General features: G+C 35.1%; 1 protein-coding gene across 1 annotated transcript; it reads left to right on the forward strand.

Moving 5' to 3' along the window:
- Positions 1-5,587: 5,587 nt before the first annotated feature.
- On the forward strand, positions 5,588-12,992 carry LOC132302738 (D-aminoacyl-tRNA deacylase). Its single transcript, XM_059799661.1, has 9 exons — positions 5,588-5,850; positions 5,988-6,168; positions 6,438-6,580; positions 7,793-7,856; positions 8,912-8,964; positions 9,497-9,552; positions 10,504-10,578; positions 10,985-11,170; positions 12,635-12,992. The coding sequence occupies exons 1-9, from the start codon at positions 5,749-5,751 to the stop codon at positions 12,720-12,722; spliced, it is 948 nt and encodes a 315-aa protein (XP_059655644.1). The 5' UTR covers positions 5,588-5,748; the 3' UTR covers positions 12,723-12,992.
- The last annotated feature ends 6,859 nt before the right edge of the window (positions 12,993-19,851 follow it).

Below are 19,851 nucleotides of genomic sequence, written 5' to 3' on the forward strand. Positions count from 1 at the left end.
TAAACACTTTATTCTCAAAATTACCCTTCTTATATTCCTTTGCAATATATATATATATATATATATATATAACCCCAGTCTCTTTCTACCTGATTATTGTGCTTCGATTCGACAAATTGCAGAAAATGACATTAGCTATTTGCTAATCACTGATCAATCATACACAACAATCTTGGTTAAGTTTCAACAAATATATACTGTACACTGAAAATGACATTAACATTTCTCTGCCAACTTGGTGCTGCTATTCCTCAACCTCTCTACTTCCATGGATTTCGTATCACTCTCTCTCTTCCATGGCAACCTCGTTGAGTCCCTGTCATCACTAGAACCCTCAAAACTATGGAATTCTCTATCAACCCTCGATAATTTTCCATAAAAAAAAATGCCATTATCGGCCCCAACAAGCACAGCTTCTTCCTCCTCCTGTAACCCAATTGGGTTTGAATTAATTTGAACTCTTTCTTTTCATTCGCCGTTATAATTTGCTCCTGTGGATTCTTGACCTACATTATGATAATTGTTTTTGAAATTTCTGCCAAATTCATTAATAATTTCGCCCTTTTCCCAAACATCTTGTGGATTTCTAGTTTTAAAATCAAACTGGGTTTTTTTGGAATTGCTTCCATGAACCCAAGGAGATGAAATTATGCGAATTGAGGAACCGAAACCCATCGGGTCACCAACGGGATATTTATTCTCAGTTTCCAACCTAGACCCCGAAAACTACAGACTCTGTTCTTGCACTTCTTTAATTGGCTCTCTCTGTTCCTGTTCTTGCCATGGAAGTTTCTCTCTCAAAGAAGTGGGTTTGATAGACTGCAGGCAACCTCTAGCTTAAAACGATGTCGTATTGACAAAGAGTTTCTTTTTCTTTTCCCATTTTATGTTATTTTATTATTATTTTCAAATCATAGCTAAAAAGCTATTTTAGTCTTTTTGTAACTCCAATCAATAGAAGTCAATACAGGGGCGGTGAACAAACAACGGGGTTATATGCACTATATCGATATTAAAGAAGTGTAATTCGCACGCGACCCTAAAATAAATTATACTTTTGTAATCACAACTAACACCTAAACTTCAAAATAAAAATTCCAAACTAAAAATTGATGTCAAATTTTAAACTTTTGAGAAAAAATGTTGATAAAGAGAGGGTATACGATGTGAGATCATTTCCAACTCTTTTTTATTTTATTTTGAATTATTTATTTTTAGGGTTAATTTCACTGACACTCCCTCAAGTTTAGCCAAATATCACTTTCAAATATTTTTCGAAAATAACTATCACTTAGGTCCATTTTCACTTCTCTGTCACGTTTCCGTTAAAAAATATAAAAGACAATTTTGCCCCCTAAATACCCTTTGACTTGGTTAAAAATCTCTCTAACCTTAAAAAAAAAAAATTAAATAAAAATACGACTACAAATTTACACAGACATATATATATTTATATCTATGAAGCACAGATACGCGTGGTAGGGGTGACGTACCAGTGTCGGACACGTGTCCAACACGGACACACGTATCCCAGCTTCTGACACGTGTCCAACACCCTTCTACCGATGTCCTATTTTTTTATTCATTTTTTCAAGTCGAACATGTCATAAGATACGGCCGGGACACACCGGAGGACATGGTTGGTACATCGGAGGACACCGCAGTTCAGATTGTTGTTTGAAAGAGAGAGAGGATGAAGAGATATGTGTGTGTTTTTTGTGTAGAGTTTGTGGACTGATCGAAGACAACAAACCAAAAGCTATAAAAAAAAATGGAGTGGATGAGAGAGAAATTGGAAAAAAGAGGGGAAATCAACAAAGTGATGATGAAGAACCTGATGATCATGCTCTGATTGGTGTGGATCAATCGAAGGCAGAATGAAAGCAGAAATCTCTTTAATTATTTGTGTGAAAATTTGTTCGTCTATTTTTAGAGAATATGCGGAGGAGAAAGAAGATGGAACATGGAACATGGAAGTTCAGAGACGGAGTAATGTGTTTGGCTAGAGTAGAGAGAATATCAGTCAAACGTGGGAACCGAGGAGATAAGATTACAATCCTCTTTCAGTGTGTTTGGTTATAACAATAAAACTATTATAGTATTGATATAAATTCTAATGTTGGAAGTAAAGATATACTACATATTTATTGTTTGAATTTTAATAGAATTTGGACTGGACATAATTTAAATGGATCATATCTATTAATGTAAATTAAAAATTAAGAGAAATTAAAATTTTATATATAATAAAAATATATATTATTATTTTATTACCGTATCCTTGCCGTGTCCGTATCCTATTTTTTTAAAATTTATCGTATCGCCGTGTCAGTGTCATATCATATGCGTGTCCCGTGTCGGTGTTGGTGTCGGTCTCCGTACTTCATAGATTTATATGTATGTGCTGCAAATAAGTAGGAAAAATCGAAAGAACATTGGCTGAAAGGAAGATACAGAATCAAATCGTACAATGGTCCATGTTGACCAGACAACTGCTATCTGCGACCGAACTAATAATAATGACTAGATCGATGACTCTTCGTCAATCAATGGAAGAAGGGGTGGTATAATTCTAATGTTCCACCTGGCCGCCATAGCTGCCCTAATTGAAGCGATCGGATGACAGGGAGAAAAAGTGGATGATTGGGATTAGAGCCTGCATCTCCCAAATTGCCATAGGCTTCTTAGGGCCCGTTTGGGAAGTGTAGTGTAGTGTAGTGTAATGTTCTAGCTTAGAACAGAGCAAGTGTTTTGTAGTGTGCTATTCTGAAATGAGACCAAAATATGTTTGGTGACAAAAATTTGCTATGAGAATTTTGGAACAAAAACATTGTAGAACATGTTTGGTAATGTATTTCGTTCCAAGAAATATAGGAACAAAACATGTTTGGTAGAGTAAAAGTGTAACCAAAATCACTAAAAAAAAATCATGAAATATATATTTTTTTTAAGTGACAAATTCCAAAACTTTAAGTTACCAAAAAAAATTGTTGGGTTTCCTTTGTTAAAAAATTACCAATAAAAACCTATAAATATTACCAATAAATTTCATTGCATGAAATTAGTATGAGTGTTGGGTTTTTTTTATTAAAAAATTACCAATAAAAACCTTTAAATAGAAAATTTGCTTCTTCATAGTACCTTTTTACTAAAAATAGAAAAACAAATTTAATTATATATTATATTATCTAATAATAAGTCACAATTATTTTCTTTCTCCATTTAAATTTAAATTTTTTAAATTTCAGATAGACAAATATAAAAAATGAGGATTCAAGCTATTTTGATATATACATATATATAGAAAAACAAATTTTATCATATATTATATTACCTAATAATAAGTCATATATTATATTATTTAACAATTTTTTTAAAATTTCAGATAGACAAATATAAAAAATGAGGATTCAAGCTATTTTGCTATATATATATAGCAGGTGAAGAAATTGCAAGAGATTTGAGAATTTAGATCAAACAAAAATTCAATTAAAAAAACGCAGATGTGGGGTTCGTCGGAACTGAAGCTTTGGGTTCGCCGGAAAATGCAGAGGTGGGGTTCGCCGGAAAACGCAGAGCTGAGATAGAGATCGTTTTCAACAACTCACAAATCGTATTCGGTAATTTTTGGGTTGATCTACCTGTTTACCTAGAGAGAACGGATATACAAGGAGGAATAGAAATAGTCAAATAAGATCAGAGAGCCAAAAGAGTCCTTTTCAATTAGCTGTAAAATGCTAAGTCTGAGCTTATCTATGTATGAATCAATGGGGTTCTTGGAGGGGGGGGGGGGGGGGGGGGGGAGATGGAGGTGGGTTTCGAACTTCTGATGGAGGTGGGTTTCGAACTTCTGATTCTTGTAGATTTTGTAGCTTGCAGTTGCAGAGAGAGAAGGCAAGTTCAGAGTGTTCTTTTAGAAATTAGGGCAAGTTCACAGTTGAGAACGAGAATAGAGATGGAGGCAAGTTCACAATTAAGGGCAATGTTCCACCGATTCTTTAAATATGTGTTCTTAGAATGCTCTAACTTTGGGCTGTTGTTCTGCTTTCTACAGTGAATAGTGGGCCGAATTTATTTTGGGTACACTTTGGAACACGAATTTTTTGTTCCGAAAATTGGCCCATTCTTGCAAATTGTTCTTGCACTGTTGGACACAATACAACCATGCCAAATAAGTTAGTATCCTCAATAGTGTCCATTTGCACCGTAAGGAAGGGCACTGAACAAGTTAGAGCATCCCTCAATAGTGTCCATTTGCACCGTAGTCTCCTGTCTACCTAACTTTAACCTAGTTTCCCTTTCTCTTAGCCTGGCAGTATAGTAGAGCAGGTGAGAAAATGAACATTCCATTTAAGTCAGCCAGTAGCGCAGCCCCATTTTGACATCCGCAATTTTTGTCTCTTCGATTTTGTAAAAGAGGCAAGATCTCGCTGCCAATTCTATGCACAAAATCATCTATTGATGATCAAAAGAGCTATATAAGACAATACTTGTAATAGACGGCGGACGATTCGGCAAGAGAAGGAACCGAAAGCAAGCGACCCGGAGACGTCGACGTCAACGTCTCACTCCCTCCCCGGCGACGTGTGTGTATATATATATATATATGTCTGTGTATGTATATATATATATAATTTGTAAATTTACAATAAATTGAGGGATCTCTAATAGTATGTTAAAATATTCTTTTGTATAAAATATATAATGCCACTTATGATGTGTAATTTTTTTTTTCATCTCTAATAGTCTGTTAATATACATTGTCACATCATCAATGTGTAAAAGAATCAACCATATATGAAATATGTTTATTTCCTTTCCCATCATTTTTCTCATTTCATTAAGAATTAACCATATATTAAGTAGGTTTGTAAAAATTATGTAGGGTCTGGCATGACAAACCGTTGTAACTAAAATTAAATAATTCAAATTTTTTGAATAAATTCATCGTGACACATCAGATTTACAAAAAAAAAAAAAAAAAATATGCACAACGGTTGGAGATGCTCTAAAATACATAATAATTTTACACATTGGTGACGTGGCAGTGTATAGTAAGAGTATCTTCATCAATATGTTAAAACACTTTTTTGTGTAAAATATATAATGCCAGCATGATGTGTAAATTTTTTTTTTTATCTCCAAAATAAATTGCCAACACCACCTCTTTATACAGCCATATCAACATATTTCTTTCCTCCTCTCTCTTTCTCTTATCATTAAGAATCAACCATATATTAAGTAGGTTTATAAATATTCTGATTGGTTGTTATTGGGGGATATATTTTTACATAAAAGATATAAGATATCCAAAATTTTTGTATAAATCTATTATCACATATTAAATTTATACAAAAAAAAAAAACACTAAAAAAAAAAATTTAAGTTTATATTTTACACAAAAAAAAAAATATATTTTAACACACTATTAGATATTCTAATTGTCTTCAATAATAATAAAAAAAAATGTTAAATTTTCAAAAAGGAAACTTACTGTTGACCGAGGAAGTAATTTTTTTTTATTGTATTATTAATTTTCAATTTTATTCCAATGTGCTGAAAACACCGTCTGATTCCTTGTTTTTGACTTACCAAATTTTGTAAACCTATATTCAACTTCTTCCTCAAGAATTCAACAATTTATAATACTCCTACTAATTTTTTTTTAGCCTAGCGAAACTATCGGAGTCTCACCGATACGCGCTTATATATATATACACACACACAATCCTATATAGAGAAAGAAATATGGTGACTTTAGTAGTTGCCACCACCACCGATCCTGCCTCAATCGGCCCTGCCACCGCCTTATTGGCCATGCCCGGCTGGCAACCTGGCGCCTCCTTCCAGGTTTGCCCATCCCCCTCTATGTATCATTTGATTAATTTTTCCATGAAATATCTATACATATATCTATATTGATATATGCATGTTTGTGGGTTTTCAATTGTACCCTTTTAATCTTCTTTGGGGAATTGGATCAAAAGGGTATCAGAAGTTTCAGAAATGGAGAAGTGAGACTGTTAGAGCACGACAAAGGCATTGTGGAAGAGGATGACTTGGACATGCGTTGGGAAGAAACCACCGGTGAGGTGGTCGACGAGCTCATCTTCTTAAGCAAACACACCGCCGTCTCTAACCGCCCTGCCCTCACTGTACACCCAATTGGTATACATATATATGTGTGTCTAGTTTTATGAATTTAATATATATATATATATATGTTTGTGTTTTTATATGCAATTCATTTTGTTGTTGTTGTGTTTTTTATTTTTTTTATTTTTTATTTTTTTTGTAAGTTTAAACAACTGCGCACATACCCACAATATTGCCCTTAGTCGGTTCGAACACTCAACCTCCATTTAGAATGATAGATTATACCTTGTCAATGCATTCATATGTTGTTGTTAACGGGACATGTTATTATTTTTGGTCAGGAGTACCACATTTGAGGGAAGGAGATGTGCCACCACAAGGTGGGAAGCCTGGATGGGCTGCACCACCGAGTCCTCGGATAGCACCATGGCTGAAACTCTTGAAGAAAATCGCTGAATCCCATAATCTAATTCCTGAATTTGAGGTATATTTGTATTATGCTTTTTACATCAGTCAATGTTTTACGTCGCGGTTTGTTCTAGGTACAGTTTTGAGTAAGTTAAGAATGTTGAATGTTGATAATGAGTAAGTTAAGAACATTGATAATGTACTGAAATCCATTAATTTTTTATAATCGCGTCTACCAAAACTGCAAAGAACTCATTTTGAATTGCAGAAATTCATTACTGATAGGAAACGGCCTGAAAATTAATACTCACAAGATAATACATGAGATATGTTGTTGTTTGGCCAAATTTCATCGTATAGGGTCCCAAAATCACAAAATCACGATTTTCAGTGATAACTTGCAGGAAGACTGTCAATTTTTTTTTGGTGGTCCAAACAGACTCGGATTCTTCTAAAATTTGGCAGTTATATTAGTTTAGTCATTATGAATGTATCACTATTTTTTCCTAATTTTTAGGGAAGTGCCAAATTGGACTTTTTTTGTATTACTTTTGCTCTTAGGATTTCAATACTAGTATAAATAGATGTACTGAGCATACCTAAACATTCATTATTCATCAATAATAGAATTGGTTTCTTTGAACTTTGTGGATTCAAAGCTATTATCCATTTGTGAACTTTCATGGCTTCCACTTCATCAAATAAGGAAGGCACACTTCCTACTAGGGCAATGTTGGATTTGTTAAGTAATTGTGCTTGTGGTGAATTTTAGTCATTTTAAACAATGCAGGTTTAACACACATTATAACATATGTTAGCTTAATGTGGACACAAAAGCCGTCCTTATTATTACTGCAGTCATTTCTGTTTCCATTGTTGTTGCTGCCAAAAGTGGTGTTGATGGTAGTTGTGATGGTGGTGATGGAGTCTTTCTAAACACCAACACTGCTTTTGCTTGCGGGCATCAATAGTATCAGCAGAAGAAACTGCAATGTTTATGTTAATAAAGGCTTAACTGCCACACCCACCGCTGCTTTTGCTTGCGGGCATCAATAGTATCAGCAGAAGAAACTGCAATGTTTATGTTAATAAAGGCTTAACTGCCACACCCACCGCTATCACCACTTAATTCGTTATACTAAGTTAATTTTGTGTCGTATTGTCACTTTTTAACTGACATTACTCAGGCAGACTTGTTCTTTTCACTGGTGAAATTCAATTTTTTAAGTTATATGGCAATGTAGGGTCAATATTTAAGTAATTCTTTATTATCTTTTGGTTGATGTAGATTACTCTTGAGGCCACTCATCATGGACCTGTGACAAATAAGCCAACCATGTTTGCGGAGATTGGTAAATTCTTCACTGTTTTATACCATTTTGATCAATTTAAATTAATGTTGTTTGGATTGGTAAATTTAGTACGACATTGTGTAGATTGACGAATGTTTCAGCATACTGAAATATTATATCTTTCAGCATTTACAAGATGATCTCCCTCTTTTCCTAGTGATTGATCTTTTCCTTTATGTAGAGTTAATATGGATGTGGTTAACCGATGGAAGTTAGATAGTGTCACTCATCTTGTTTTAACACTCCAACATGTAACTTCTCATGTTCATTGTCATACTCCATTCTTTCATTTCCACCAACTTTTCAGTGGAAAAGGATTTAGTCGTCCAAGTGGAAAATTTTCAGTTCTGCTTTTCCTTTCCTGTCCATTTTCCTTCCTGCCAAACAGTAGGCACTCCATCCTTCCCTCCCCTCTCCTTTCTCTACTTTCCTTGTACTCATCCCTCCAAGTATACAGACAATAACAGATACTTGCCTGTCTTGTGGGTTTAATAAATGGACTTTATCCTTGGTTACTACCGTATTGTTTTATTTGTTAGAAGTAAATTCTTCCTTTTATAAAATCTTATTCATATTATGGAGTGTTGTAATTATACTTTCCTAATTAATGACCGAGTGGTACTTCCTTCCCTTCCAAAGTATAAGGTTGATGGTTATACTCTCCTTAGAACCAAAGAGGGTGTGTGAGTTTCAAATAGGAAAGAAAAAAAAAGTGTAGAGTTTGGTGGATATGTTTATGTCTATTTAGTAATAACTGAACTTAAAGCACTGTCTACCTTTGGGCTGGTTCTGAAAATGTTCTCTCTCTCTCTCTCTGTCTCTCTTTTCCCCAAATTTTCCTTTACACAGGGCTTAACATTAGGGTAAGTGTTGGTCTTCTGGTTTAACAGTCTCAACTCAATTATTCTGGCCTTTCCATCATCCATCTATTTACTTCAGCTTGAAACATTCTTGATAATTGCAATTATTAGTCTTTGTTGGATTGACTTGCAAATGATGAAAACATATTGAACTTTTTGTTCTTATTTCTCTTATTTTCTCTTCCTTTGATCTAGGTAGTACAGAGGAGTACTGGAGGAGGGAAGATGCTGCTCATGTTATTGCTCTAGTTGAGTAAACACTCATCCTTTCTAATATTAAAAGGAAGCTATGGCATTTCGCTGCTCCCAGTTGATTTTTATTTGATTATGCTTGAGTTTGTTCTTTCTTACAATTTGAAAGTTGTTATCATATTTCAACTTCCGTTGAGTGGTATAGCATTGCTTCTACGTGTTACTTGTCTTTTCTCTTAAAATGGGGGGAAAAGTCAGATTAATGCAGAGCATTAATATACACATCAGATTATGTAGTTTGTTAAATTCTATGTAGTTTGTTAAATTCTAACGACTCTTTGTGTTGAAGCATAAATTGGTTCACCAGACCTTGCCAGTCAGTGATATTAGTATTTGATGGTTGCATTTTGATATCACAATTTCTTAAAATGTCACTATTTTCCTAACGATCTCTTTTTCATGCTAAACCTTAGTTTCAAATGCAAGCATCATGTAGCTCATTGATATTTTTATTAGGTTCAAAGTGATATTTATTTGATTTTTTTTTTTTTATTCCACTTAATAAATTGGGATTGTTTCTGTGTGAAGTTAGTTTGGGAAGGACTTGGGCTTGGAGGAGGTGGTGCTGTTGGAAACTGGAACAGGTACCATTGGCTTGAGCGAGACCTTAGGCTTCTTTCATGTTTGCTTCTTAGACTTGCATTTATTTCTGCTCTTGTAATTAGTATTATTACTATTTTTTGTGTGAGATGGTATTTCACTAAAAGGCACCAAACAGAGGTGGAACCATGCACTGTAAAGGCACGAAACTATAAAACCCTAGAAGGGAACAAAAGAATAAGAATTCTCTTCAAAATCCTGAAAACTTATGCATTCCAAAAAAGTCTAATAATAAATAAAGACCGTCTCTAGCTACTGTACATGAATCAAGAGATGCTTCTCCGACTCTGCTATCTCCGTACACTGTACACACACAGCTCCAATGATAAAGTTCTGTTTTCTATCAAATTGTCTGTCATTAGAATCTTCCCTTGAGTTGATGTCCATGTAAAGGCCACCTTGGATAATATGTAGTATTCAAATCTCCAATCATGTATCACATTATTAATTCTAACATAAAGAACCACTGCATGCCCATCTGGCTGAGGTAATATGACTCAAAAAGCATCTTTATTCCACTGAAATCATAAATAATTCTGTACATATCCCTTTAGAGGATTGCTCTACATCTGTCATTCCAAAAGCTCATCCTGTCCCCTTCCCAAACTAGAAATTGAACATGCTTATAAAACTCATCCAGCCTTTACTGATGCCATTCCACAATCCACAATTAAACACTGTATGAGGCATGCGCCTCAAGAATTTCACTCTGCTCCTGCATTATTACTAGCTTCTATTTTGTGGTTTGCTCTTCGCTTTCTCCATATGATGGTGCACTAGGCCAACGTTTATGGTCAACTGTTCTCCATTTATTTGGTGATTAAAGTTGTACTTTTCATCTTTCTATATATGCCTGTTGAATTAACTTTGTGATAACCTGTATATTACTGTTCAAGATTACTCTCTGACCTCAATTTAAACTCTTGATGTTTCAGTAAGAACGATAAAAACAAGGTCCTTCTTGGATTAGGAGGTGGACATTATGTACCTCGGCACATGGATATAGTTCTGTAAGTTACCTGTTAGCTTCTCTGTTCTATGGTAATTGGTTTTGAAGCGTGTTTCCTATACCACCAGCAATCTCAGTGACTTGTCTGCTGTCATCTCTCAGACTAGCTCATTCTTCTTTAAGAATGGTGAGTAAATGTGGTAATATATAAATATAGGAGAAATTTACTAGACTCGAATCTAGTCATTTCTATGAGGTTTGTTAATTACATTTTGTCCAATTGACATACTGCATATACCAAAGTCTCAATTTCCAAAGGAGAAAGTTGAGATAGTAATAAAACAGTTGCACTGATCTTCGAAATTTACTGATATTTGAATATTAGATGAAAAGTAGATATAAATGTAAATACTGTGAGATTTTGTATGTACCATGATGAGAAGACATTTCTTTCTTATTAATTATAGGAAAGATGGTGTTTGGGTGGGCCATCTGCTTTCTGGATATTCCTTGCCGATGGAAGATCCTAGCCAGTCAAAAGCAGAAACAGATGCAGATGTTGGTGGGACTTGGAAGCAAGCAATAAAAGTTTCATTTGATGCTACAAAAGCAGCTTTCCCCGGTGGGGAAATTTTGGCACATCTTGATCAGAAGTAAGTTTGTTAAACAGAACTTTCAATGACTCAACATGTCATTAAAACGCCATTCCAAGTTTTGCTTAATTATAATTATTACAGAATACTTAGATTGTGAAATGTGCATGTGTCCCAATACTTAAAGTGCTTATCTACTTTTCAACCTAACAAGTAAGCACTTGATGCTAAGACATGTAAAAAATGAGTACATGTTCTGAGGTTAGGAAATTATTGACATTCCTGACTATTGTTCCTCTTCCAGAGGATTTAAACTCCACAGTTATATATTTAACATACAGTAAAAGATGGTCTATTGTGCATGTACTGAAAAAAGTGCCAACACCCTAGTGATCTCCAATTTGAAAAACACATTTTAAAACATTGTACACTACTTATTCCAAAAAAATTTAAAATGATCTGAAAAATATATCCCCATTCTTTTTGTTATCTTCTTTACAATGGTTTGAAGAAATGAATTGAAATATACTAAGATTGAGTTATTTAGGGACAAATTTGAATCCATGTAGATTTGATCCATTTTTATTTTTTGGGAGGGGAGATTTTATTTCATTTTATCCTTGGCAAGAAACTCACACACACCCAACTAGGCTGCCCTTGGTTGAGAGGGGAGATCTTTTTTTTTTTTTTTGGTTTTTTAAATAAGTAGTTGGGAGGGGAAATTTGATTTAGTTAAGATTTGAGTCTCTCCAGATTTAACAAAGCAATGTTTTATATATCCTTTAAGGGGATATTTTATATAATATTACATAATACAGTACCATAGTAATTTATATTTTTAGATCCTCACATTTTATGTTAATCTCAGTCCTGTTGCCTTCGAATTGAATTTGGATTTTCAGATACTTTATCATATTTGAACTCTGTATTATATATGATCTGCAATTCTGATTTGGACTCGAGTCTTGGTATATATAATCAGAATAAATTCAAATCTTTCTACATCTGCACTGCTTGCAACCCATTGATGATAGCCCTAAAAACGTATTGATAGTATCGATTGAACTCATGGTAGAAGTTTGCCTAATGTAGATGCAATAAGGGGCAAATTCAAGTGTCATATTTTGTAATGTAGAAATGGCTGATTTAGGGCCAACATGGCGTTAACAATCAGCAAGAAAGATCGATCAATAGATGGAGTTAACCAGGCACATGGAGAAATGTAGTGTTTTCTGTAATAATTTTTTTTCTTATTGTTTTTATTGTTGCTGAGAACAACGCATGATCCAAAGTGAATTTTCCAATGCATTCAACGAGGGAGAATTTATATGGAAAATAAGATGGGGAAATTTAAGAAACATACTCTATATGTTTGTTGTGATAAATAAGAAGTAAAAAAAAAAAAAAAAAAAAAAAAAAAACCGTTGGCAGTCTTTTAACCCTACTCTGTAGATAACCTGATGGAATTCTAAGTTGGAAGAATATCGGCCACTTTATTCACATTACGTTGATAATTGGTTGCAGGAGTTTCAAGGGCTGGCAAAAAAATGCTGTTACAAGGTTTCTAGGTGAACAGAAGATTAAAATTGGCAAACCTGGGGACTTCAGCTGATTGTGAAAATTGGTCAGGGCGATTACTTTTCCCTTATTTGGGCAAATCTCGGATTTTGGCAAACTTTTACCAAATATACTTTTACCAAATATATTCATCATCGATATAAATTGTTGTTACAGCACCAGCACTATGTTCTAGTTCATTTCTCTAGTAATTCCATCACCATATGCTATGAACAAGTGCAACAGAAAGTAGAAAGTAGAGAAAATGCGAAAGAATTTGAACTCTGTATGACAATTGAGCATAAGTTTTGCTGATTTTCTGGTACTTCCGTTTTTATCTTGTTTTTCCTATGCATGTTGATTGAATCTTAATTATTATAGAAAATGTGACGATAACGGAAACTAGCAAAGCCTAAAGGTGCTTTGAGTTTACGTAGTCAGGTTTTCTGGCATGTTTATTGCGCATAGAAATTGTTTTGAAAAAAGCTTGTTTGCACACTGGCTTTGTTCAAACAAGTTCTAGAAGAGTCGCGTTGTAGCGTCGTTTTTCCTCTTATTATTGGCAGAAAATCGAAAGATGAAGCTCATTTTGAAGTGTTCTTCCTTGGAAGCTTAGCACATTTTTGGTGCAAATATGAAATTGGTCAGCAGTTGGATGGATTTGAACCCATGAAGATGTCTACCAAGAGCTTCAAAGACACCCCCATCTTCCTTAGTTGAAGTGTCTCAAGTGTGTGTGTGTGTGTGTATTTTTTTGTTGGGTTTCAAATTTCAATTATTTATCATTTCCGAATAAGTAGTCTGCTATTAGGTTGCAGAATTTTTGCCCAAGTGGGCTGTGCCCTTCCTTTTTTCTGGTCCAACTGATCTGGAATGATGGGTTACACAACAGGTATAGAGAAAGTGAGTTCTCAACCAATGTCTTTGTTATTGCCTTTTCTGTCCAGTTGGCATAGGAAGTTATATTGTACCAATTTCTAGTGTTTTGAGTCAGGGCCAATCACAACCCGACATGTAAAGAAAAAAATACATATATATCGTTGACGATTAATTGATAAAATTCTAGTTGAGAGAGTGGTAGTCTATAATGCATGTTATAATCATTGATTATAAGTTATAACCTACAATGAATTAAAGATCATTATCAATAATATGCTTATCAAGAATATCAAATCATATACATGTAAATTGATTAAGGCGAGTTTTGAATTTCACCTTCGAAAAATATATATATATATATAAATTTAACAAAAATAACTAACTCGCCCAACCAATGAATTCAACTTCTATCTAGATTGATAGGCCAATTTGAGGTTTAAATTAAAGGAAGTTGCAATGGCCGCTTAATTGACAAAATTCTAGTTGAGAGTGGTAGTCTATAGTGCATGTTATAATCATTGATTAATGATTATAACCTATAATTAAAAAAAAAAATTCATTATCAATAATATGCTTATCAAGAATATAAAATCTTATACATGTAAATTGATTAAGGAGAGTTTTGAATTTCACCTTCTCAACATATTCAATACAGAAATTATGTTAAATATATTTGTTTGGATGTAAAATAATTTTTAAAAAAATATTTTTATTTTTATTTTTTAGTGTTGAATTATCGTAAAATATTTACAAATATATATATATATATATATATATATATATATATATATATATTAAAATTTAATAAAAATAATTAACCCATTAATTTCCGACAAATCATTTTACACAGCGGACTGATGAATTCAACTTCTGTCTCTATTAATGGGCCAATTTGAGGTTTAAATTAAAAGAAAACTTCCTTTGGCCATTCACATTGAAAGTCAAAATCAATCCAAGGGCCAAAAACCACCCATTGACTTTATTCCAACTGTCGAATTGGACCATCAAATTCTCGGATAAGGTGTTGTCCATTTAATATTGGTTTATAGATCCAAGAAAATAATGTTGAGGTTAACAACTCTTATCTGTTGCTGCTCTCTATCTCTAGTCTAGGGTTTTCTTTTTGTTGGCAGCATTATTTCACACGTTAGGATATAGTTGGGATGTGAGGTCAACATCCAATATTTTGGTACCATGTATTCCAAACAAAATTTATGGGCTACAATAAATATATTATTGTGTCGAAGAGAATTTTGATCCTTATTTCATGAGTTAATTATTATGATCTCTTAAGGTTAGTGTGAATTACACATATTTATTATTGAGGGTCTGTTTGGTATGTGTTTTGTTTTTAGTGCTTTTATTTTTATCGGGTACTATAACAACAAAAAACTATTTTGTTATACATAGTGCCAAAACGTTTTATGAATAATGGCCAAAAAAGAAACATCAGTTTAGTTTTTTTATATGTTTCTGCAATATAGTGTTTGGTATATAGCAATGAACAATATTTAAAAAAAAAAAAAAAATCCTTAAATGGCATTTTAAAACTTGTAAGAAATGGACGTTACCAAACACTCTATAACAAAATACTTGTTTTGTTTCGGGTTAAAACAAAATATAAAAAATAGAACGCGTACTAAACAGGCCTTGAACGTTTGTTACTTTGATTTCTTTTGAAATTTGTTAAGTGCGCTAGATGATACTGAAGGGGCATAAAATCCCACTCGGCTGAGGCCACCCCAGCACATCAGTCCAGAGGAAGGCCTAACGACCCTTTAGCCCGCTGACTCTCATTCAAGGCCTACCTTGACCAAGAGTAAGGCTCGCTTCGAACGAGAGATCGGTCCTAGAGGTAATCAAGCTGGGCCGAGGCTACCCCGGCCCATCAGTCCAAAGGAAGGCTCAACGACCCTCTAGCCCACTGACTCTCGTTCAAGGCCTACCTTGACCAAGAGCAAGGCCCGCTTCGATCGAGAGATCGGCCCAAGAGGTAATCAAGCCTGTTTGGAAGAAAGAAAGCCCACAATATTTGAGGGTTCGAGAAGAACAAAAGATTTTTAGGGTAAGAATGGATTTCTATAAATAGAGGAAGATAAAAAATATAAATGATTCAATTGAAGTGTAAAAAATATACTTTCTTAACAGAGAGCAATTTCTTATACATTTAAATACCCTTAATTTTTTCTTTCTGATAGAACTGTTAATCAAATTTTATAAAATAATAATTTCATCATTTCCTTATGTAAGATGTAATATAATATATTATTATAATATAGAGATAAAATTATCTTTCCACGTTCAAGGTCACTTTTCTATGATTAACAAGGAGTTTAGGAAAAATCAAACTACTAAACCATAAATGATCTACTCCTCAAGCTAATGTAATTTACCTTATTTTATTTAGAGTACTGATAAAGGAACCGAAAAAGAAATTTTGAATTAACATTGAAATTTTTGAATTAATATCGAATTTGACGTGATTGGTTATACTTATCACGTGTTAAATAATAATAATTATTATTATTATTATTTTTTATGATAGATACAGACAGCGAAAAAACATAAATAAATAAATAAATAAAAGTTACAGATCTCTCTATACACACCAAAAAAAAAAAAAAAAAAAAAAAAATCTTTTTGTTGGCTGCATTATTTTATTGGGTTTTGTATTGTGGAATACAACAGATCTCTCTGTACATAACAACAGAAAAAAGGAATGAAAGTAATACATTGGCCGACCAGGTCCCCATCACCAAAAAAGTGTGTCCAATTGTCAAAAAGTTTTGTTATTTGTGTCCCCCAATCCCAAGTGTCCAATTCAAATACAAGAACCAAGCTTCTCATATAATCTAACTGCCCCTGTTTCTTGCTTGCTTGTCTTTTGGACCGGAAACAATGAATATATATATTATATTGTATTTTTCCACATTATACATTGCGGTACATAAATATCTCTTATGTGGAAAGTGTTAGATTACATAGGCTCATAATTTAGGGGAACGATTTTGGACGGGTGTTTCGTCTCTCGTCTTCGTAACTGTTTAGAAACCTTTCTTTTATTTTTGTCCAAAATTGCTTAAACAGAGGTCTTTCTACCTTATTTTTGTCCTGTTCAAGGATATGATCGTTCTTAATTCGCAAGACTCTGTTACTCTCTAGAACGATTAAGACAGTGACTGAATATAACTTTGAGATTTCTAAAACTAACTACATATATTAATAAAATTAAGGTAATTTGGTAATTTATCTAACTAAACGGGGCGGGGCAGGGTGAGTTGGCCTCCCCCCTCTCTCACTCCGAACCCGTGCGAATTTTCATTAATAAAAATCATCTCTGCCCAAATAAGTTAAACGGTTCCCAAAATCGCTATAAACGGGACAGGATGGGGCGGGTATCCGTCCCCGTGGGGGCAAATTGCCATCCTTAGACATACATTGAGTCTCTCTCATTTCATTTCATTTGCGTTAAAATTGGATCTTCTCTTGTGATACAAGATGTCCCGTGTTATCATAATAATTTTACATCACATGTTGCATAATTATGTAATGTATTGCATAATAAGTGATAAGATTTATGATAGAGAAAAATAAATCTATCTTGACCTAACGATAGAGGCAACCAAGTGTTGACCAGCCGCCAGATCTTTTCGGTGATCAACGATAATATTTTATTATTAGAGGTAACGATTTCCATGGATAAGAATGATGACAAATCTTATGCAGGATAAGATTTCCATGGGGATGATGATCAAGGATAAGATTTCCATGGGATAAGTCCCGTGGGATGAGGATGATGAAATTCCCTTATCGAGAATAAGGGAAGCGACGATAAATAGGACGACGACTCGGGAATAAGGGACGATGAAAAAAACTATTATTAAATTCCTACCTTATTTTTAGACCTCCGGTGACTAACTTGACAGTCGGAGAGCTCTTGGCAGGCACCACACCGGTGCCCTCAAGGTTCATCGAACTTCTCCTCTCTTCCTTGCAGGAAAACGGTGTCGTATCGGACCGCGTGAATTTCACCCTCAGCAGTTGGCGCCGTCTGTGGGAAACGACGATTCCCTTGAATCAATTAATTACTCTGTTGGGTATATATGTTTGCAGTCCGGTATGGTTACCGAAGGAACACCGTCGCAGGGATTTGGTCAAAGGGTAGAGTCGGGTGAAAACCTAGACGTCCCAAACGACCAGACACGGTTTGCAGCGTTGGAACTGCAGGTCCAAACTCTGAGTCAGGATATGGACCAGTTGATCCAGCAAAATGTAGCACTCCTGCAACATCTTGTTCCACCGGTTCAACAAAACTTGCCACGACAAGATCTCTCAAATCCAAACGGAGGGAATGGGAATCTTGAAGAGCAAGATAATCATTCCCCCCAAAATAGGACTGAAGTGGAACAAAGCCAGGTGAGAACCCAATATAGAGAGGTGGTCCACCTATCTCTCCCACGGAGTTCCCGACCTCCTGAAAGCACAGCCTTCTGTCTTAAGGAAAAGACAAAGAAAGTTACCTATCTCGACCTGCAGATCAAGGATCTCAAGGGGAAAATGGAAGATGTAATGCAGGCTCTGAAAGGGAAAGGTCCTGCCGCCTAGATGACCTGGTACAAAGGACCAACTTGCCGTTCAGCCCCGCCGTTATGAAATGTCCACTACCTAGCAAGTTCAGGATGCTCTCGTTCGAAAGCTTCGATGGGTCCAAAGATCCCCTCGATCACCTGGAAAACTTTTCAAGCTCTTATGCATTTACACTTTGTGCCAGACGAAATCATGTGCCGAGCTTTTCCCACTATACTTAAGGGATCAACAAGAGTTTGGTTCAACAAGCTGAAGCCAGGAACCATCAACACCTTCGAAGAACTGAGTAAGCAGTTTGTGAGCCACTTCATTGCAGGTCAGAGGCATAGGAGGCCGGCTACCTACCTGTTTACCATGGAGCAACAAAAGGAAGAGTCGATTCGGGAATACATCACCCGATTTAAGGCAGAGATGTTACAGGTAGAAGAGGTGGACGACAAGGTAGCTTTGACCGTTTTCATAGGAGGACTCCAAACCTCCAGATTCTTGTTCTTCTTATCAAAAGAACCTCCCACCAGCATGATAGAGTTGCTGATCAGAGCGCAAAAACACATCAACGCTGAAGACACCATGAGTGCACGGAAGGAAGGAGAGGACAAGAAGAGGCCAGCCCCTCTCGCTAGGGATGAAAATAATACCAAATATAAGAGATTGTTCTTCAGCCAGAGCAATAGCACATATCACGAGAAGGACTCAGATGAGTATACCGACTAGAAATTGTCTCACGGCTGGAATTAGCCTTATCAAGTCATTCACAATAAAGACTAGGGGCATCTTAGTTAATCATTTTAAATGGAGGGTAGCTCCCTCACTTGTTATCTTGTTTTTAATAAGCCTTGAGGCAATGATGACCTTTAATAAAATTCTTTTTAGTTGCCTTGACTCTTGGTTAATTATCTTTATACGTGCAGTATCCCCGTATTATAAGGGATAGTAAATGAGTATCCTGTATTATAAGGACCCAGGTTGAGTGAATTCCGTAATCCGTATCCCCGTACTATAAAGGATAGTAAATGAGTGTCCTATATTATAAGGACCCAGGCTGAGTGAATCCCGTAATCCGTATCCCCGTACTATAAGGGATAGTAAATGAATGTCCTGTATTACAAGGACCTGGGCTGAGTGAATCCCGTAATTCGTATCCCCGTACTATAAGGGATAGTAAATGAGTGTCATGTATTACAAGGACCCGGGCTGAATGAATCCCGTAATCCATATCCCCGTAATATAAGGGATAATAAATGAGTGTCCTGTACTATAAGGACCCGGGCTGAATGAATCCCGTAATTAATATCCCCGTACTATAAGGGATAGTAAATGAGTGTCCTGTATTATAAGGACCCGGGCTGAGTGAATCTCGTAATCCATATCCCCGTACTATAAGGGATAGTAAATGAGTGTCTTGTATTACAAGGAGCCGGGCTGAATGAATCCCGTAATATATATCCCCGTAATATAAGATATAATAAATGAGTGTCCTGTACTATAAGGACCCGGGCTGAATGAATCCGGTAATTAATATCCCCTTACAATAAGGGATAGTAAATAAAAATCCCTTACTAAAGGGGTGAGCTGAGTAAAGCTCGTAAAGTTCAATTCCCTTATTAAATGAGTGACGATCTGAGTAAAACTAGTACCCAGGGGCAGAGTACCCAAGGGTACTAAAAATAGTACCCAGGGGAAGTGCACCCCAGAGAAAGATTACCCAAGGGTACTAA

This window comes from Cornus florida, unplaced genomic scaffold (genome assembly GCF_030987335.1).
Source record: "Cornus florida cultivar Cherokee Brave unplaced genomic scaffold, ASM3098733v1 CherokeeBrave_3.0.0_Hap2_Chr04, whole genome shotgun sequence".
NCBI classification, from domain to species: domain Eukaryota; kingdom Viridiplantae; phylum Streptophyta; class Magnoliopsida; order Cornales; family Cornaceae; genus Cornus; species Cornus florida.

Bases quoted from the DNA above. Each gene is read 5' to 3' on its own strand.
- LOC132302738 (XM_059799661.1), top strand. From the start codon at position 5,749: ATGGTGACTTTAGTAGTTGCCACCACCACCGATCCTGCCTCAATCGGC. The intron at 7,857-8,911 runs GTAAATTCTTCA...CCTTTGATCTAG, and splicing joins AACCATGTTTGCGGAGATTG to GTAGTACAGAGGAGTACTGG. The intron at 11,171-12,634 runs GTAAGTTTGTTA...AATTGGTTGCAG, and splicing joins TTGGCACATCTTGATCAGAA to GAGTTTCAAGGGCTGGCAAA.